Genomic DNA, 22383 nt, shown 5'->3' with positions numbered 1-22383 from the left:
TCATATCGCCGCTGACAAAGCTCCTTGGCAGCAACGGGCCTCTTAATACGTGGTCGTCAGAGTGCGACGCCGCTTTCGCGAAGCTCCGTCGTTTGTTGACGTCTCCTCCGATACTACGCCACTACGACCCTACGGCCCCTACAGAGGTACACACGGACGCCAGCGGTGTTGGCCTCGGCGCTGTCCTTGCACAGCGCAAACCTGGGTTCCCGGAATATGTCGTGGTATATGCAAGTCGCACGCTTACTAAAGCCGAGACCAATTACACCGTCACGGAGAAAGAATGCCTGGCCATCATCTGGGCCCTTACGAAGTTCCGACCTTATTTGTATGGTCGCCCGTTTGATGTCGTCACCGACCATCATGCGTTGTGCTGGTTGTCGTCATTGAAAGATCCCTCAGGCCGTCTCGCCCGTTGGGCACTTCGCCTGCAAGACTACGACATCCGCGTACTGTACCGCAACGGACGCCAGCATGCTGACGCCGACGCCCTGTCGCGCTCTCCCTTGCCTGACGACAATGCCCACGGCTCAGTGTCTCCCCTTGCCGTTTCTTCCATCGACATTCAGACAATCGCTACCGAACAGCGCAAGGATCGCTGGATTGCCTCACTGATGGACTTGCTGACTGATCCATCGGCAACACCATCCACTCGCGCGTTGCGTCGTCAAGCCCACCATTTCGCCGTTCGCGACGACCTCCTCCACCGACGCAATTACAGCGGCGACGGCCGCCAGTGGCTACTAGTAATACCCCGAAGTCTGCGTTCTGACATATGCGAATCCTTCCACGCTGATCCGCAGTGTGCGCATTCTGGGGTATCGAAAACTTACCACCGCATCCGCCAACGGTACTTTTGGCGAGGGATGTACCGCTACGTGCAGAAGTTCGTTCGCTCCTGCATCGATTGTCAGCGCCGCAAAACTTCACCGCACCTGTCGCCGGCAGGTCTGCAACCTCTACCTTGCCCTGACCGGCCGTTTGGGCGTGTTGGCATCGATTTGTATGGACCACTACCTCTGACGTCTGCTGGTAACCGCTGGGCCATCGTCGCTGTAGACCACCTCACGCGATACGCCGAAACTGCCGCCCTCCCAGCGGCTACAGCGCGCGATGTGGCCTCCTTCCTGCTCCACCGATTCATGCTACGTCACGGTCCACCTCAGGAGCTACTCAGCGATCGAGGCCGTGTCTTCTTGTCGGAAGTCGTCGAAGCCATTATAAAAGAGTGCAACGTTGTTCACCGCAAAACTACTGCTTACCACCCGCAGACAAATGGCCTCACCGAACGCTTTAACCGCACGCTCGGCGACATGCTCTCCATGTACGTAGCCGCCGATCACACCAACTGGGATGCCATTCTGCCCTTCGTCACCTACGCCTACAATACCGCCGCTCAGAGCACCACTGGTTTTTCTCCCTTTTTCTTATTGTATGGCAGGCACCCCTCGCACACAATCGACACAATCCTTCCATACAAGCCGGATCGGTCTGAGTGTGCGCCGATTTCTGCTACCGCCCGACTTGCTGAAGAATGTCGCGAACTTGCCAAGACCTTCACTACGCATGACCAAGAGCGGCAGAGGAGCATTAGCGGTGACAGAATCACTTCTGAGCCGACGTTCCTCCCTGGAGCGCTCGTATGGCTCTCGATCCCTACCACTGCACCTGGCCTCTCTTCAAAACTACTGCCGAAATACGAAGGCCCCTACCGTGTTGTTGAACGCACATCCCCTGTAAACTATCTGATCGAACCAATCGATCCATCCTCGGACATGCGCCGTCGAGGGCGCGATATTGTAAACGTGGAGCGCCTCAAGGCGTACCATGACCCGCTCATTGTGACAAGTTGTTAGGTCGCCAGGCGGCTCCCTTTTCGTCACCGGAGTAATTGTAGCGAAGCTTATGGGAACTCTGAAGCTCTCCGGCCCCTTCTAGTGGGTTGCCCTCTTCGGACAGAGCGCAGCTCGCGCAGAGTCGGCCCCGCCTTGACTGTCGCTGTCGTCCATCTTCGCCGAGTGTCCGCCAATAAACATCTTTATAATATATATATACATACTTATACATATACGGTGCATGACGGCGACGGCATAATTCAGCCGAGACTGTCCATATAATTGATATCGCAATACAAGAAAGAGTTGGAAAACTAACGTGTTTTTCAAACACACAACAGTGCTGTATATTTATGTCACCGATTCTGAAAGGGTTAAACCATGGCAAGGTTAAATCACTGCTGGCAACTGGGAAACTTTTAGCGGAGCCTTTAGCCAAGCCAGTTTTCATGTGATGTGTTGTAGCTTAACGCCATTTTGGCATTGTTTTCCTGTGCTGGTCAGCTGCAGCCCGCAACTGCTCAGACAGTGGCCTCCAGAAAATGAGCAAGTTTCACTGAGCGACAGGGTCAAGATCCTTAACAGAGCTGTGTGACAAGGAAAGCAGGCGGATGTCGCATGAACGATGGGACTGTCAAAGCAGGCCGAGAATTCAGCTGCGAAGAGCAAAGGAATTGCTACAGGCAAGTCTCGCAGAAAATTCGTCCAATGCGTTTCAGGCTCCGTGACGCAGCATACCTAAAGGTAGAGTCAGTACTTCTGGTGTGGCTCCAAGATGCATAAGCTTACAAGAATTGAATGAATGGAGAATTGTTGAGGAAGTAAGTGGAATAACTAGCTAAGTAAGGTCCCTGGAAACAATGGTGCGACAATCATCCAAAGATTGCAGTAACTTTGCGAGGCGAGGCATGAAGTGAAATTCTTGCAAACCTGAGGTGAATGTGACAACACCAGTGTGGATGCTGTGCCAGAGTGGAAAACAAATGAGCTTCTGATGCTTCTGTGATGCACAAGGATAAAGGAGTGCTTAATGCCGATGAAAGCGGACTTCTTTTTAGGTGAAACCTCGCACACTCCTTCAGGCAACCACTGTCAGAGAAGTGCTCCAAGAAGGGTTCGAACAGAAGGGTTTGTTGCCTTATGGACGGCACATGAAAAAAAAAACTGCTGTTTACTGGGAAGTACAAGCAGCCATAAAGCAGCCATGTTTACTGGGAACCTAGCAGCACATAAATGGCACAGTGGACAGCACTACCAACACAAAGGCGTGGATAAACAAAAACATTTTAACCACCTGGCTGCTGTACTTTGGCAGGCAAAAGATCAGGCAGAAGCTGGTGCTCTTCTTTTTGAACGGGTTCTCAAGTAACAGAAATCTAGCCTATATAGGAGCAATTAAGCTGGCTTACTTTCCCCCAAATACGACATCAGCACTCCTGCCAAATGATCAAGCTATCGCACCCTCTGTGAAAGCTGCCTACCGCATACAACTTGTTGAGTGTCTGTAGCCAAACTCTTCGACGTGCAGAGGAATCGGGAATCCAAAAGAATTCCTATCAAAGTGTTGGCGGGCATCTTGAAAAAGCTGAAAACAGGGACCCCTGACAGCGAAAGTTTTGTTTGAGACTTTTTTACAGCACTTTGTAGCTTTGTGTCTGGTAATCCTGATATTCAATCGTAAATGCTGCAACGTATCATATAAATAATGCTGGCATAGTTAATTCTGACCATTTTAGCATCAATTTGAAACGGCTGCCTAAAATCGTAAACAAATATAGCTGGATAAAACTTGAGAAGTCAGGAAAAACCCCACCCCGACGACTGAAGCGCGGCAGCCGATCGCCTCCGCGACTAAAGAAATAGTCCTGCTCATGCATGCGCAGATGTTCTCCGAAGGCGGAGCCACTGGTCGTCCCGCTCATGACGTCAGTCCCGTGTGTACGCCCACTGGTGCAGGCTTGTGTTCATCCACCTTTGAGGAGGAAATGCCACTGACTTTTAAAGTTGTATCCGACTTTAGTGCCTGACCGTGGGGAGCACCTAAGGTCACATGCACCCAAGCTGTGGTGACATTGAAAGTGCAGTTTTCAAATCGGGGCTTCGCACATGGTAAGGAATGAAACAATGTGGTTGCTTCGGTATGAGTTGTGAGTGTTAAGTGTGTGTCCCCTCACGAAAAAGAAAAGCATTCCCGGCCTAAGTAGCCATAACTGCCCTGAGAGCAGCCTGACAACAAAGCGACAGGGGTGAGTAAAAAAGGCCCATGCCGGCTGCCAGTCATGGTATTGTGTACGCCCCGCAAATATCTTGTGACATCGACTATACTCGCTTTACTCGTGGAACGTCACAAAGAGTGGCAATATCGCGAGGCGCTGCCAAGTAATATGAGCACTTACACTTACTCTAAAACCAAAATAAAGTATCTTAAAGGCAATGTACACCACTAATAATTGGTCACAAGTGCCCCTGTATATAGGACAATCAAACAACACAAACATGTCCAAGTTTCAGTTTTGATGTCAGGGGTTCTTTGATAAGAACTGCTTGAGAAGGCCGGTTTCAGGAAAGACAACAATCCTGACAGCGAGGAATTGTTAGACCTGAATGATGAGCCGTAGGACCAGTCAGTGTGGCTTTGATTCAAGGAGACATTCAAGCAGACAGCTTCCCTGACTTAGTCACAATTGACAATCGTGTTGTTGACACCGAGCAACAGACAGACAAGGAGGTGCGAGCCATGGCTGAAGATCGTGCTAACTTTCATTCGAGGACTATCAAGAAAATGAGCCGCCTGCAGTCAAGGTAACTTCACTGCAAGTGATAGACCATAATAAAGAAGTGAAGGAGTACTTTCAGCAGCAGGAAGACGGCTGTCACGTTTTCAGTGTTGCCACTGTGAAATACAGCGCAGCGACTGCATCTGCTCTGAAAGTGACCCGTAATCTCTTATCACCAAGTCCAGGACTTCAGGTCACTCACAGACCAATTATCTTTGGTCGTGTGTTGCCATTTAACGCTGAATCAATGCGACCTACACAGGTTATGACCCCGCAGAATTTATTGTGCCCATGATGGCGTGGGTACAAGCAGCAGCACACCACATGAACTTCTCCCACCAAACTTGGAAGTCACATGCATCACTGTGGACCTTTACTTTTTTTAAAGCACAAACTTTAGCAGTGTTCTGGTAAAACACAAATGCTCTTTGTGAATGGGGAACTGAGGGTCTTGGCTTCTGTTATTAAAGCCACATGAAGCTGACAGACAAAGCAAACATAAGCGTTCGGGAAAATCGTGACTGGCAATAATATATTTTATTCGTCACATTTGACACCAGTGAATTTTCGGAACGAACTGAAAAGAAATGTACTTGTAAAACAATGAAAAAAAGTGTAAGTCAGCCCAGCTTTCGTAGCAAATTGATACAAATGTTAGGCGCCACTTTTCGTTACTGGTATTGATGTAAGCCACTTCATTACTTGTCACAAAACTATTAAACGTCGCTGCACATTATATCTGATGCAGCTGGTAAGTCACGCAAACCCTGTCTAGCGTACTGACCTACCACACAGAACAAGACAGAACTGCCACACGCTGCAATGGGCCGTGCTGCACATAATTACCGCGCTCAGGTCACGGCAGATTCCAGTAGTTGGCCGAATTTTAGATGTACAGAAAAAATGTAGTTTTGCAAAATGGTGCTACACGTGCTCTGCTATGTGCATGCACCATTTTGCTCACACTGTCGATCCACTGCCCAAGTTTGACATGTGAGCAGATAAAATTAGCCTTAGTGACAAGCATGTATATTGTAGCACGTGGCTCATACTACTGGTCTCTTAGAGGGAAAACGTAGCACAAGGTGGTGAGCATGATCAGAATTGAAAATATTAAGGCAGGAGCACAAGGAAGATGGTGACAAAAGAATGAGTGCCAGCTTACTGCCGGAGAAGATGTGACTAAAGAAAGAAGAACAGCATAAAAAAGCATTCTCCTCATTCTTGTGTACTCAGGTTCACTGTGCTACCACAGTGTAGCGCAAAATTTTTAAAAGAATAAGTTGTTTCCTTGCTATTTGGAACGTGTATCCATTTGTGTACATATTGTGTACTCGTTCTTTTGCTGAGAAAGTCGCTTTTTCTGGCTGAAGAACATTTTTTAGAAAAATAGTACTTTTAGTCAGATTTCGATTAAACACACATTAAGGTGATACCTCTTTTATTTACTTAGAGAATGGTTCTTCAACTTGTTGAAAAATGCACACCAAATATAGAGCTTACCCTGCGCCCTTAATATGAGAACCCAGCCAGCCCATGAACTAGGCTGAAGAATACAAGGCTGAAGCGTGGTGGTGCATTGTAACACCACTTTCTCGCACCAATCACAAGGGACAAATTGTACCGTTTGACCACAGTGAACACCAAAAGAGTCTGTTACGTTTGTTTTTCAGGTTCTTTACTGGTCATATCGAATCCACGCGCCATTCTTTACTGCACTGTCGGAATTGTGACACCGAAATTTCTTGCGCGAGAGGCTCACTAATTTTGTGGCACTTTTGTAAACGATGCCCGAGACAGAGGCAGGCATATAGGCTGCTGTCATCTAACTGTGCGTTTACGCGGGTTGCAAGTTACGATTACGCAAGTTGCACATTAAATCCCTCAATAGAGCGCCCTACTGTGTACCCTCCGCTCGACATAACAAAGATCGATCACTCGGATCGCACGTACGCGACTGATGGCTTAGCCGCAACTGTTCGCCCTACTAACTAGCCGAACACTGGCACACGATGGTGACCAGTTCATTAAGATGCACGTGAACAACAAGAAAACACTCGTACGGAAGAGCAATAACTTATACTCACAAGTTAACGTCAGCTGACTTGCTGTTGCTGACGCGCCGGACGATTCCCGGATGACAAAAGCAGGGTTGCCAGGTCTTCGTGAGAAAGGTCGCCGAAATATGAGAAATATCCCGAAATGTAGCCAGAGGAGTATTCCCACATAACAAAAGCAAAGAGGCATTCAGGCCTCTCTAACAAAAGTGCTATTGAGCCGTATTTAGCAGTCAGAAGAAAGGCGATGATATAATCAACCAGCAAAAATTAAACCCGCTTGTCTTTCAGCTGAGCGAGTTGGTATGATGGCACAGGGCGGCAACAGAACGGCGCGCTGACTCTCAAATAGAACTTTATAAAAATATAACGAAATTGAAATGTTTCATACACCGCCAGTTGACAAAAGAAGCGAACCACGACTGTGCTAAGTACAGGTGTCACAGGGCTCTTTTGATAGCGGTGCACGATCAAGACGGTCGCGATCGGCGCGTCGGGACTGATTACCAGATCGTGATTTGTCTGCCGCCTGCACCAAACACAACCCGCATTATTTTGGACCGTGTAGCAGCGACCATTGTCGATCGCAATAAAGAAATTCGATCCGGATAGGCCCGATCACGATCAAAAGACACAGTTACAAAGAATGTTCAACAAAAAATAAAGGCAGGCGATCGACGCAGTCACGTGTAAATCAAGATCAGGTGGCGCGAGAATGCAGCATATATTTTGTTTCATCATGCTGAAGCTCCGGATGGTTGATTTATGCAGCTGCAGTCATCTTGAACTCGACGTATGTGTTAAAAGCCATGAAAGTCACTCTCGTCTAAAGATGCGAACAAGCGCACTTAATTGCAATGGTCTGCTAAGGCTTCGCCATCGTGGGGTTCAACCCTTCACCCCGAAATATTTCTGGCTGCGCCCTTGACAAAGCGACCTAGTTGGTCACATGGCGTGTGTACGTACTTTTCATATCACACTAATACCCTTCGCTTGCGTACAAATGATAAGGCAGCCTGGAAACAACAACGACCAAGAATCCACGGTTTAAGGAACGCACATATCCATAACAGCCCAACCACTCACGCCCGCAGCCTTCTCTGTTAGCTTAGCCTTAACAAGGTTACGTTTTTTTGACAGCTTAACCGATGAGGAAGACCCTGGATCTGGGCAAGACAGGCCCGTAGCCAGGAATTTTTTCCACGGGGGGGAGGGGGGCACTTGCTAAAAACCTTGACTATTTGAAAAAAACACCTACTTTGATTATTTCTTTTTGGTAAAAACACATACTTCACTAAAATCCCCCCCCCCCCCCCCCCCCGACTGCGGGCCTGGTGCAAGATATGCGAGATTGCTACTGTGTTTTTAGGCTTGGCAACCTGCTTCTTCTCGTTGCAAAGTTCCTGCGCACTGCATCATCACCGTTTTATCCATTTTACCGCGGAGTCAAATTGCCATTACCAAATCAAAACAGTATGAAATATGGTCCCTGAGAAAGAGAGAGAAAAATAAAAACTTGGACTGTTCGTCGGGACCACAGAACTGATAAATTGTATTGGAAGGAGGGTCTTGGCAGCAGTTCAAAAGAATTTTTGATGCAGCCATCTCAAATATATAGATTATCAGATTTTTCACTGATTTTCACCTGCAGCCCAATGTGTGTTGGTGTTGCTCTGCAAATGGTTCTGAAGTCTAAACCAGAAGGCTGACGGCCTGGCAGCAACTACCAATTGAGATAGTTCAAACAAGCAACCACGCCCGATCATTACTCATTGCACCTCACATTCTCGTGATCTCACAGCCAAACTACATGGTGCAACAATGTTCTCCCCAATTGGCCTCGTACGGTCCTACCATCAAATCCTTGTGGCTCCAGAAGACATCCTGAACAGGCTGATAGTGACACCCTTCTGTCTGTTTGAGTTCCTTCATGCCATTCGGCACGAGAAACTCCAGATGGACATTTCAGCGTTTTACACAGCCTCGACCTCTTTCATGCTTACCTCAACAACTTACTCGTCGCAAGCAGTTGATGAAATGAGTGCAAATCACATCTGCACTCTGTGATCCAGCACCTGACCAAGCCTGGAACATTTGTCCACATAGATCTGTATTTGGCACCCGCAAGCTCACCTTTCCTGGCCATTTCATCTCGTCTCCAGTATTAAACCACACCCAGACAGAGTCATGGCTGTTGAGAAGTTGCCATCTCTGAATACTAAATGTCAGCTCTGCGAGTCCCTTTGTCTTGTGAACTACTACCACCATTTTGTACCTTGGCACTGGGCCATTCTACATCCTCTCCACTTCCTGCTGTTGATACAGAGAAGTGCTGCCATTGAGCTCCCCTGGACCAAGAACGCCCGAGCAGCCTTTCGGGGATCGAGAGACGCCTTGGCGACACCATGGATCCCCTAACATCAAATGAGAGTTCCACGTACTATGCATCATCATTGACATACTGGATGCAGCTTTAGGTGCTATATGCCAACAACTCATCCAAGAAGTGCAGGCAGCCAATCGCTTCCTTTTCCTGAAAATTGACAACCACTGAAATTACAGCGCTTTTGGGTGAAGACTGAAGCCGCAGTACAATATTTTCATCATTACATGTAAGGAAGTGAGTTCTTTGTCATGAAATACGTGAGTCCACATCTCATGTATGCCTTAAAGTTCCTCAATTCTAACGGTGGTGTCCACACTACCCGCAAACTGCAGCAGATGTCGTACATATCAAAATTCAGTACAGACATTAGCCACATCAAGGGAGCTGACAACATTCTCACGGATGCCCTGACAGGTTGCCCAACTAATGCTGTCACCTGTCTCAGAGGAATAGACCTCAAAAAAGTGCTAACTGCTTGACATGATGACGGGGAATTCTGCCATGTACAAGAATTATAAGCTTCAACGTTGCTAGAATTTCAGCGGTTTCCTTTGCCAGGAACAGGAGACGCTTGTTGTGACACATGTTGTGACACAAGCCCTGACCATTTATGCCCACCTGCAATCATCATTAAGAATTCACACCACTAGATAATCTTTCACACCCAAGTGTCTAAATAATGTGTCTAAATAATGCACTTAAGAAATCATGCCCTCATCGTGTGCAGCAATCTTTGTTAGAACAAGTAAATCGTCTAAAGGCGTCAAGCTACCCTGACCACGTATTAGTGTCGGTATCCAAGGTGCTAGTGAGAAGATTAGTTAAGCAATCTGGTTGTGAACAGAACAGTGGTAAGTCTAACAGGAACAAAAAAGTAACGGTCATCCCATACATTCATCGCATATCACACAACCTCAAGAAAGCTGCTCAGAAGGCGGGTGTGGAGGTAGCATTTTCCGCTCCGCAGAAATTATCAAGACTATGCAGATTGACAGAGCCCTGTTCCAGTGCGCTTCTCATCTGCGACGTTAAACACAGGGTTAAATTCGTTCAGTGCCAGAAGGGTGTTGTGTACAACATTCCACTTTCACGTGGAAAGGCATATATAGGACAAACTGGGCGCTGCCTAAACGAGCGTCTAAGAGAACACAGCAATAATGTCAGGAACGGTAACAACGTTCATCTCGCAACTCACTGCCAAAAGTGCTCCTGCACCCCGAAATTTGAGCAGTGCACAGTCATATCTCGCAACCGTAATCAATCGGCGTTGCTCGTAGTTGAAGCAAAATATATTTTAGAATGCGCAGGATCGTGTGTCAGCATAGCTTCATTGACATTATCTAAAAAAAGAGATAGCATTTTTGAGTGCTCAGTAACGTGTAACGCGCAGGCCCTGTGTCACGTGCTTAAGTGTATATAAGTGACACAACCCCTTTTTTCCAATAAACAAGTTGTAAGTTGCGCACTGTGTGTCCCGTCTCTTCTTCGTCCTCGTCTTTCAAGCGCATCTACTTCATCGACATGCAGAACCAACTGGCCCAACTAAGTGCACTGACAGACTTGCCATTAAGGCATAATATTTGTTATGTATATTTGTGTTAAATGTGCGCCGTTAGGCCGGTGTCACTGATCCCGTTAATCGGGTTGGCAATCGCCGGGCGGATTCTAAGGACTGGCGTCACGGCCCTCCGAAAACGCACCACGAAAGCGCGGACAATTTAGAGTTGGTCCTTTGGTGCGCCAGCGAACGCCGGTTGTGGTCCAAAGACCGAGTCAGAGCCGAGAGTCGATAATACAAACGAAAACGAAATATATTCTCAGTTAAGGCAATACAAATAACACAAACATGTGCACACTCGGCTGGTACCCGTTACAGCTTCACAATATAATTCAGATGGTGTTTACACAACGGGAGCTAAACAAACAGATCACACGCTACGAATGCAATCGCATGCATTACAACTATTCAACGACAGTTAAAGTCCTGAATAAACAATGGCGTATCCAGTCCACAATACTTGGACGGTAATCGAATGCTTCTCTTCTAGGAAACACTCACGCCAGCTCCAGCGTTGATCGTCGTAGCTCAACCGTCGTCGTGACTTGTCACGGCTCACACGGCGTCGTCATCCAATTCTTCCAAACTGACGATCGGCTGACCGCACACCATCATAAACACGTCTTCTTGGCTATTGGAGCCACACTTAGCATAACTTCACCATCACCGGGCCGACTGTCTCACTCCTGTCTCCACTCTCTCACTGACTGTCGTCGATTGCACGCTTTTATCCCTTCTTCCCCGGTTTCCAGAAGCGTCGGGATGGTTCTTCGGCGTGCAATACAGCTAAGGCCAGAGAAAGGGTGAGAGCTTTCTCGTATGTTCGAATCGCGGCGGCATCGCTCGCGGATGCGTCACCCTTTCCTTCTAGAAAGATCCAGGCTTTGCTGGGCGTTTGATCGTGTTGACTGCGTCTGGCTCGAGTGGGTGAGGAGAATGCGGCGCGCCGGCGTCTTTTGATGCTTGTTTTTTTCGTCTTTTGCGCTTCTTGGGCGAGCGGTTCGCGCCGTTCTGTCTCGTAGCTGTTTGAAAGCGGCCGCGCGCGCGCTTTATAACACGCTCGTTTGTGACACTGCCCCCCACTTCAAGAATATTATCATATAATATTCAAACAACACAAACGAGCGCGCACATACACATCCAAAAATGTCCCACATACAGAGTTCATAACTCAGTCCACACACAATGCGCGTCACATGCATAATAGAAATATCAATACAATTCACAGGGCATTTCAATGTCGCTACATATGAAAGATAAACACAAGTACATAAGTACACCACAGCATCACACATTTCATATAAAACAATGCGAACGCACAAACGAAGTTCGGTAATTACAATACTCATACAATTATATCAATGGCACTGTACACATGATGTTACGCAAGCGACACTTGGCTCACTGGCCATACACACTTCCCGCAGGATATAATAACACAACTCATTCGAACTCAAAACACTTCAAACACTTTCAACTCCAACACCCCGTCCTGTTTAAATCGTGTCGCGCTTGCGCCCCTTCTTTCGGTGCTCGCTCGCTCTCTTTTTGTCCCTCTTCTTTTTCTTGCGAGCCGTTCCATTTGACGGTGCCGGAGGGGGCGTCTCTGCTGCCGTCGACACATTCGACACCGGCAAGGCGTGGTCGCGTTCGTTCGAACGTTCGCGGTGCTTCGCCGACTTCTGCGCGTCGTGGTGTTTTGACTGGACGACCACCTTCGTCATCATTCCACTCACGGGTGGTGGTGGCCGCTTGGTGGCAACATCACCTGCTCGGCGCGTCTTCACAGGCGGTACAGCGACCGTTGGTGCTCCCTCATTGATATTCCGTGATACCTCGGCCTCAATTCGAGCTCGGTCGGCATCCTTCATGGGATTCCCTTCCGCGTTTCCTTTTTGTCGCGGTTCCCGAACTGACGAGGGCTCCATCTTCGGGGCTTCTCCCAAACGTTCAGGATCGTATGGCCCTCGAGCTCCGTCGATGTTTCCCACGATTAGGTCGAACAGGGGGTTATTCCTGCTCAGGGCAGTAACTCTCTCGCTGAAGTAAGGGGTCTCAACCTCAATCTTGGCTTCGGGAAGCATTCGAATAGAACTATCAAGCAAGCGAACAGAGGTGGAATTGCCTGTGAAATCACTCTCTCGGACCAATTTTTTTCCTACGATCACAGTCGTGCATCCACTATCTCTTAGTACTGTGACTTCCTTTCCAGCAACTTTCCCCTTAACTGTCGGCATTCCTTTCGTTGTGTCGGTTGTCACCGCAGCACCAATGAAATGCATCTTCTTCCCGCTTTTCAGATCGGTCAATTCATCTTTGATCGCTTCTGTTTCCTCGTTTGGCAGGGCATACGCACAAGCTGCTTGGTGGACTTTACTCACATCGCTTCGACATGCGTCTGCTTTGTGCCCAGTCTGACCACATTTAAAACACTTCATCACACTGGGGCGTGAGAAGTTGGTCCGACAGCTGTTAGCGCGATGACCCACGCGGTTACACAGAAAGCATCGCGGAACACTCTCCGGTGCACGCTTGTTTTCTTCAGGTGCCGATTTCTTCGACTCATCGTGAACCTCCTTTTTTACTTTGGCTAGATTCGTGCCACCTTGTGCTTCCAAGAATTGATCGGCCAATTCAAGCATATCCTCGTGCGATTTAGCCCTCCTCTCTTTCAGATACAGCGACAGGCTCGGGTGGCAACTGGTGAGAAATTGCTCTCTGATTAAAAGCTCTCTAAGCTCCCCGTACTCCTGTGCCGTCTCTGAAAGTTCGATCCACCTGTCAAAATAATGGCTGAGCCGCGCGGCATACTGCGTTGCCGTCTCGCCATCAGCTGGCTTTCCCGTACGGAACCGATCACGGAAGCCTTCCATGGTGAATCGAAATCGCTTCAGCAAAGCAGCTTTTACTCTTCCGTAATTAGCTGCATCGGTAGGAGTCAGCCTACCGTACACACTGAGCGCTTCGCCACTCAAGCAAGTGCTCAAAGCCGTTGCCCATTGCTGCTCCGGCCAATTTTGGCTTCTAGCTATCGTCTCAAACCTGTGCAGGTATGCATCAAGGTCATCTTTCCTCTCATCAAACGCCACAAGCAGCTTGCTTGGGTTCAAACGGAATCTATGATCTTCCCTTTCGCTGCTCTCCACTCTAGCCTGGACGGGAGTTTCTGTGCGCTGCTGCAAACGGAGCCGTTCGAGTTCCAATTCGTGCTGCTGTTGCCTTTCTCTCTCAGCCATCTCAGCTTGCATCTGTCTCTCTTGCGCCTCTCTTTCTTCCTTCAACTGTCGCTCTCTCGCCTCTCTTTCTTCTTTCTCCCTCTCAGCTGCTAGCCTCTCTCTCTCAACCGTCTCCTTTTCCTTTTGGCTCACCCACTTTCGTAGTTCGGCCCCAGACAAACCCATCTTCTCACCAAGGGCAACTAACTTCTCGAGATCCATGATGCCAGTCAACTAAACCTAGCCGCGTGCACAAAATATCTGCCTAACTTCGAATGCCAAACACTTTCTGCACACAGGCTAGCGAGAATGCGGTGCCACACTCAAAAATCGTTCGCGAGCACTATCAACGTCTCAAGGCTCTTTCTCCCTACCTTGGACACACTTTTGCACAAAAAGGTCCTGTGTCGCGGACGCCAGAATAATTGTCACTGATCCCGTTATTCGGGTTGGCAATCGCCGGGCGGATTCTAAGGACTGGCGTCACGGCCCTCCGAAAACGCACCACGAAAGCGCGGACAATTTAGAGTTGGTCCTTTGGTGCGCCAGCGAACGCCGGTTGTGGTCCAAAGACCGAGTCAGAGCCGAGAGTCGATAATACAAACGAAAACGAAATATATTCTCAGTTAAGGCAATACAAATAACACAAACACGTGCACACTCGGCTGGTACCCGTTACAGCTTCACAATATAATTCAGGTGGTGTTTACACAACGGGAGCTAAACAAGCAGATCACACGCTACGAATGCAATCGCATGCATTACAACTATTCAACGACAGTTAAAGTCCTGAATAAACAATGGCGTATCCAGTCCACAATACTTGGACGGTAATCGAATGCTTCTCTTCTAGGAAACACTCACGCCAGCTCCAGCGTTGATCGTCGTAGCTCAACCGTCGTCGTGACTTGTCACGGCTCACATGGCGTCGTCATCCAATTCTTCCAAATTGACGATCGGCTGACCGCACACCATCATAAACACGTCTTCTTGGCTATTGGAGCCACACTTAGCATAACTTTACCGTCACCGGGCCGACTGTCTCACTCCTGTCTCGACTCTCACTGACTGTCGTCGATTGCACGCTTTTATCCCTTGTTCCCCGGTTTCCAGAAGCGTCGGGATGGTTCTTCGGCGTGCAATACAGCTAAGGCCAGAGAAAGGGCGAGAGCTTTCTCGTATGTTCGAATCGCGGCGGCATCGCTCGCGGATGCGTCACCCGTTCCTTCTAGAAAGATCCAGGCTTTGCCGGGCGTTTGATCGTGTTGACTGCGTCTGGCTCGAGTGGGTGAGGAGAATGCGGCGCGCCGGCGTCTTTTGATGCTTGTTTTTTCGTCTTTTGCGCTTCTTGGGCGAGCGGTTCGCGCCGTTCTGTCTCGTAGCTGTTTGAAAGCGGCCGCGCGCGCGCTTTATAACACGCTCGTTTGTGACAGCCGGTGTTGTGTATGAAGTGAAGAAGTGTCTTGTGGAATGTGTTGCCATGCATCCATTGGTCAGAACTGTTCGTGTCACTGTAGCGAAGACCAGCTTGCAGATGACGGGAGCGTTCCGACTGTAATCCTTGGCATGTCCATATAAGGTAGTATGCATCTGCTTGCATCACTGGAACAGAACAGTACGGGCACGTAGCACGAACTGGTAAATGCGACCAGTTCCATGTTGAGATAACAGCTGGTGTAAAGGCCACCCCTGCCCGAAGCCTCCTAAGCACGACTTCCTCCGCCCTGCATCTAGTTACGCGGTTGGAGGAAGAAAATATTGATACATCGAAAGGTACACTGTATGTAATGATATTACTGACGGTGACTGTTGTTTTATGTTGCCGTATATAATCAAAAGGTAGAATTTCCAACTTGTGAAACAAAGGAGCGCTGTGTTGATTATAGGCCGCATTATCTATTATTCTAAGTGCTGGCTTTTGTAATATGCGGATAGGTTCAAGGTAAGTTTTATAGGTCCATCCCCATGAGTCTACGCAGTATGACAGGTGACAATGAACAAATGCGAAATAAAGCATTCTGACAACATTACTATTAAAATAATTCTGAGCAGCTAGGAGCATGCTACAGCCGGATACTAGCTTAGCACATACAGAATTCATTTGCTTTTTTCTGTGTAATTGGCTGTCGAATAGTACACCAAGGTATTAAATTCTATTACCTGCTCAAGTTGGCAGTTGTTCATTGTAAGCCGAAAGGAATCATCGTTTACATTTTGGTGGCGGGAGTGAAAAATAGTATACTTAGTTTTCCGTGTATTAAGTGTAAATTTATTCACTGTAAACCACATAAAAGTAATATTTTCTAATTCTTCATTAGCTTTACATTCTTGGTCGGCTATGTTGTCCGCGGTAACTACTAAAGCTGTATCGTCAGCGTACATTAGCAACTCAGCCGATTTGAGTATGCATGGCAAGTCGTTTACGTATAGTGACAATAATAATGGCCCGAGGACCGACCCCTGCAGTACCCCTGTCTTTATGTTTAATAAGGAAGACGTAAGATTTTGCATTTCGACCATTTGATGACGTCCATCCATGTAGCTAGAGAATAAATTAAACACTTTTCCGCGAAATCCGTAGTGTTTTAATTTCATAAGTAGGATATCGTGGTCAACAGTATCAAACGCTTTTCTTAGGTCAATAAAAACAACTGCCACAAGAAGGTTGTTGTGTAATGCCGTGTTAATCTTCCGTGATAACGATAACACAGCGGTTGATGTGGAATGATGCGATCGAAATCTATGTTGCTCCGGGCAAAATGCACGATATTTTTCAAGGAATATGCGCATTCGTTTTCCAAGAATCTTCTCGAATATGGTATTCAATATGCTTAAAATGGATATAGGCCGATAGCTCGAAGGGACGGAGCGATCGCCATCTTTATATACCGGCACAACTTTAGCGTTTTTTAAACAAGATGGGTACGTTGATGTGCGCAAGCAATGGTTGAATAGTGACATAGGATGGGTCCCAGGATATGAATATTGTCAAGTGGTCGTGACGTCGACGAAGGCAGCAGTCAGCACGTCCGAGATGAAACTCTTTATTAGGCCGAATTTATGGCCGGGAAAATGAAACTCCAGCTACAGCAATAAACTGATAGCGGCGAACAGAGCGTCGACCGTCGAACAACTGACAAGCGGTCAAGTGCGTCGGCTTTTATACAGGCGCTATCGAACTTTCCAGTGATATCGCTCGACAATGCTGGAACATTATCGCTCGATAATGCTGGAACATTCGCGTGCGGCGCGAAATTTTAACAAAGCGATCTACTACAACCGAGAAGCTTCTCGAACACTGCTTCGCAGACAGCCTCGAGCGTTGATAACCGTCTTTGCTGGTCAAACCCAAAAACATCAAAATAATATAAGAAGTGGGCGCGGCATTGCCCCCCTCTGAAAAAGCATCGTCCCGATGCTTGTGAAAGAACAAAGAGAAAAAAAAACAAGTGCGTACATAAATAAATTACAATAACAAAGGAAAAAGTAGAGTCCCCACGTTCGCTAACGCGCAAAAAACGGCTTAAGGCGCTCGACATGGACGACTTCAGGTCGTGCGCGGCGTCGCTGGGAGTTCGTAATGCCGTCCGGGATGACCTCGTAGTCAAGAGCGCCGAGACGTCGAAGAACCTTGTATGGCCCGAAGTATCGCCGAAGGAGTTTTTCGCTAAGCCCATGTCAGCCTATCGGCGTCCAGACCCAAACACGGTCGCCGGGCTGTTATTCCACGAAGCGTCGTCGAAGATTGTAGCGACGGCTGTCGGTGTACTGCTGGGTCTTGATGCGCAGGCGGGCGAGCTGTCGAGCTTCTTCGGCACGTTGTAAGTGGGCGGCGGCGTCAAGGTTTTCTTCGTCGGTGACGTTCGGCAGCATGGCGTCGAGCGTCGTCGCCGGGCTCCTTCCGTAGACCAACTTGTACGGCGTCATCTGCGTTGTTTCTTGGACGGCCGTGTTGTAGGCGAAGGTCACGTACGGAAGGACGGCGTCCCACGTCTTGTGCTCAACGTCGACGTACATGGCCAGCATGTCGGCGATGGTCTTATTTAGACGCTCGGTGAGGCCATTGGTCTGCGGGTGGTAGGCGGTGGTGCGGCGGTGGCTCGTCTCGCTGTACTTGAAGATCGCCTGAGTTAGGTCCGCAGTAAACGTGGTACCTCTGTCTGTGATGAGGATCTCTGGGGCGCCATGACGCAAGACGATGTTCTCCACGAAGAACTTGGCTACCTCGGCGGCACTGCCTTTGGGCAAGGCCTTCGTCTCCGCGTAGCGCGTGAGGTAGTCAGTCGCTACGACGATCCACTTGTTGCCGGAAGTCGACGTCGGGAACGGCCCCAGTAGGTCCATCCCGATTTGCTGGAACGGCCGGTGAGGTGGTTCGATTGGCTGCAGAAGTCCCGCTGGCCTAGTCGGCGGTGTCTTCCGTTGCTGGCAATCTCGGCAAGTCTTGACGTAGTGGGCGACGTCGGCACCAAGGCGTGGCCAGTAGTACTTTTCCTGTATTCTGGCGAGCGTGCGGGAAACACCGAGGTGTCCAGCCGTCGGGTCGTCGTGTAGGGCCTGGAGGACTTCTGGTCGCAATGATGAGGGCACGACGAGAAGGTAGTCGGTTCGAAGGGGCGAGAAGTTCTTCAGGAGAACGCGGTTCCGTAAGAAAAACAACAGCACTCCTCGCCTGAATACCTTCGGAACAACACTGGTCTTGCACTCGAGGGACTCACTAAGGCCCCTCAGTTCCGCGTCGGCCCATTGCCCTTCGGCGAAGTCGTCGGCACTTATAGTTCCGAGGAAGCAGTCATCGTCGTCGTCTTGCGGCGGCGCATCGACAGGGGCACGAAACAGGCAGTCGGCGTCAGAGCGTTTTCGTCCGGACTTGTACACGACGGTAATATCGAATTCTTGAAGCCTCAGACTCCATCGTGCGAGACGACCTGAAGGGTCCTTCAAGTTAGCTAGCCAACATAAGGTGTGATGGTCACTGACAACTTTTAAGGGCCTGCCATAGACGTAGGGGCGAAACTTTGACGTAGCCCAGAGGATGGCAAGGCATTCCTTTTCTGTTGTGGAATAGTTTGCTTCTGCCTTGGATAGTGACCGGCTAGCATAACTGATAACCCTTTCAAGCGCGTCAGTCTTTTGCACAAGGACGGCACCGAGTCCTACGCTGCTTGCGTCGGTGTGTATTTCCGTATCGGCGCAATCGTCGAAATGCGCAAGTATGGGTGGCGTCTGCAGGCGTCGTTTAAGTTCTTGAAAGGCTTGCGCTTGCGCCGTTTCCCACCTGAATTCCACTTTATTCTTCGTGAGAAGCGTCAGTGGTTCGGCGATACGTGAAAAGTTTTTGACGAAGCGTCTGTAATAGGCACATAGGCCGAGAAATCGGCGCACGGCCTTCTTGTCGGTGGGTGGCGCGAAGTCGGCGATGGCAGCTGTTTCCAGCGGGTCTGGGCGCACTCCGGACTTGCTGATCACATGACCCAGAAACAAGAGCTCGTCGTACACGAATCGGCACTTTTCTGGCTTCAGGGTCAGTCCAGAGGCCTTGATTGCTTGAAGTACTGCCTCAAGCCGCCGGAGATTCTCGTCGAAGGTCGAGGAAAACACGACGACGTCGTCCAAATACACAAGGCACGTCTGCCACTTCAATCCGGCCAGTACGGTGTCCATGACACGCTGGAACGTCGCAGCTGCCGAGCAAAGACCGAAAGGCATGACCTTGAATTCAAACAGGCCCTCGGGTGTTATAAAGGCAGTCTTTTCTCGGTCTCTCTCGTCGACTTCGATTTGCCAGTAGCCGGTCTTGAGGTCCATCGACGAAAAGTACGTCGCGTTGTGAAGTCGATCCAGGGTGTCGTCTATTCGTGGGAGGGGGTACACGTCCTTCTTCGTGATTTTGTTCAGGCGCCGATAATCAGCGCAGAAGCGCAGTGTCCCGTCCTTCTTCTTCACTAACACCACGGGTGACGCCCACGGACTCTTGGACGGCTGGATGATGTTGTCGCGTAGCATCTCGTCGACTTGTTTCTTTATCGCGTCGCGCTCTCGATTAGAAACTATAGGGGCTCTGACGGAGTGGTCGAGAATTTTCCTCTGTTATAATGCGGTGCTTCGCAAGGGGTGTTTGTTGGACCCGCGATGACGACAAGAAACAGTCCTTGTATTGCAGGAGCAGGGTTTTGAGCTGGTCTTGCTTGGCCTTCGGAAGGCTCGGGTTGATGTCCAAATCCGGTTCGGGACCTCTATTCGTCGAAACAGGTTCGGCAGCATCGAAGAGGGCGAAAGCATCGCTGGCGCCTACACATTCGTCGATGTAGGCAACCGTCGTACCAATGTTGACGTGCCTATATTCGTGGCTGAAGTTTGTCAGCACTACCTTTGCTTTACCGTGGCGCAGCTCGGCTATACCTCGTGCGACGCAAATTTGACGGTTCAGGAGTAGGTGCTGATCGCCCTCGATGACGCCTTCAAAGTTCGCAGATTTTTCGGTGCCGACGAAAATAATGACGCTGGAGCGCGGCGGAATGGTCACCTGGGGTGCTATCGCGGAACGATTCTATTTTTTATTCCAATGCTTTTCCGCGTGACGTCTTCGCTTGCGTCAGCGCTGGGCGGGAACGCGCAACGTTTTTTGAAATTGTCCAATCACGAGCTCTCTGTGTTGCCCGGATGTTTCTTTTTCTTTTCTTCGCCCTTTCAGGGGCCGTATAGTTATTTTATTTAATAAGAAAGCGTGTAATGAAACTAATGTCGTATGCTTAATGAACTAAAATTGTTTTACAAATGGAACACATCAAAATGGTAGGTATTTAAATCAAAGAAAACACAAGTATCTCTATATTTTGAGTCGTAGCCGTATTTGCGCCATATGTGCAGCCAAGCCGTGTCATTCAGCGCAAAGAAAATGGCTGCCGATGTCAAAAGAACAGCTGTGTGTGTGTGGTCGCCCGTAATACGTCGCAATTAGTGCAAGGTGGGGATGGTTACTGTCGGCTAAGAAGAATATTAGACTCTGCGATCTTTCCGGAAGCCGCGCAATCTGCTGAACCGAGGTGAGTAGAAACGTGTCGTGCCGTGGTGTGTGTTCTCGGCTGCATGCATCCGTCTGACGAGTTTCTTTTTTTATCTGTAGCAACGCAACGGAGAAGAAATCCGAATGACTGTGAAGCGCTACATAGTCAACAAGATGCGATTGAGAACTCACGAAGCAGCGAGTACCGTTTGTTGGGGCACCGCCAGCGCAAAGCGTCACTTCATGAACGCGGTGCGCTGCATCGTACGTCGACAGTACTCCGTTGCTCAAGCTACCATGCCGATCTGCGAAAGCTGCTGCTGCTTCGATTTCGAAGGTAAGTGTAGCGCAAGGAGGTTTTTTTTTAAACCTTAGTGTAGCGCATTTATTATTTTTGTTAGGTTAAAAATATAATACGGAAAAGAATGAGAGTGCGAAAATGAGAACGATTTTTGCAAGGTAGAACGATCAGCGTAGAGGAAGGTTCTGCCTCTTAAATTTCCTCTGCGGGATGGCTGATGTGGGAAGTCGGTTGGGAAAAAAAATGTCGGCGAAAGGACCGCGCGTTTCGAAAGTTCAGAGGGACATGCTGATACAGTTCCTCGAGCAGCACCCGTACCTGGGGAGATCTTGCACGGAGGTCTCCCCGCGTATGACTGCTGCTCGAAAGAAGCAGCTGTGGCAAGAAATCGCCACGCTGCTGAATCAGCAGGGGCCCGCGGTTAAATCGCCACAACTATGGCGTAACCACTGGGCGAAGATGGTCTGCGGCGCGCGCAAGGAGCTCGCGAGATCGACAAGCGAGAGAAAGTGAGCTCTGTAATAATCTGCGCCTTCATTGTCGTTTCACGTTGTGGTTGTGTTTTCTTTTTATTTTGCAGCGCCACGGGTGGCGGCAGGGTTGGCGGCGTTGACGGCCGCGTCTTGGACATCCTTGAGAGGACCGGCGCAGTCGTCACCACCCCGCCAGAGTATTACCCCGTTCCCGACGTGGTGCGTACCTTTTCTCTCGCTAATCATGTCCGTGCCAGTCAGATAGCGATAAAAGTGGGAATTGTGATTGCCGAAATTTGTTCCATTGCCACAGTCCATACTTTTAAATGCAGAATACTGTGACTTGTTATGAGAGCACAAGCATGGTACTTTAACGTGCTTACGTGATCTTGAAAGATGAATCCTTTAGCGAGATTGTGAAGATGTTCATTGTTGTCATTTTTATGCATGAAGCTTGTGCGATGGTCGGCTATACATTCGAAACTAGCTTGCTTAAACGATGCTTGTTACACCCGATACGCAACATGTGTCATCAACGTATTATGCTCAAATGCAGGAGACTGAGGTCGAGGTGGGAACCTCCCGTGCAGCTACTAGCCGGGGGCCGAGCGACGTTGACCGTAAGGCAACCTATGTGTTTGTGCTGTGAGAACTTATGTTCTAGATATTCATGCTTTCATGACATGGAAGCATGTAGTCGTAATTATGTGTACGTGAAAATGAGGTTTCCAGGTTGAAGTTTTAGAATAGTAAAGTGGCATGTTTTCAGAGTGGT

At 48.9% G+C, this 22383-nt stretch overlaps 1 protein-coding gene across 1 annotated transcript in view; it reads left to right on the top strand.

The window, feature by feature from the left end:
• The window catches only part of LOC119379633 (uncharacterized), a 157731-nt gene that overhangs the window by 129518 nt on the left and 5830 nt on the right, over window positions 1-22383 (top strand). Inside the window, 3 exon segments of the mRNA XM_049412052.1 lie at window positions 20955-21171; window positions 21716-21827; window positions 22165-22228. Of these exon segments, the coding sequence (XP_049268009.1) occupies window positions 20955-21171; window positions 21716-21827; window positions 22165-22228 (393 nt within the window).

The sequence above is a fragment of the Rhipicephalus sanguineus genome, chromosome 1 (assembly GCF_013339695.2).
Source record: "Rhipicephalus sanguineus isolate Rsan-2018 chromosome 1, BIME_Rsan_1.4, whole genome shotgun sequence".
Taxonomy (NCBI): domain Eukaryota; kingdom Metazoa; phylum Arthropoda; class Arachnida; order Ixodida; family Ixodidae; genus Rhipicephalus; species Rhipicephalus sanguineus.
The sequence above is the reverse complement of the archived record's forward strand: the minus strand, read 5'-3'. Positions and strand labels throughout refer to the sequence as shown.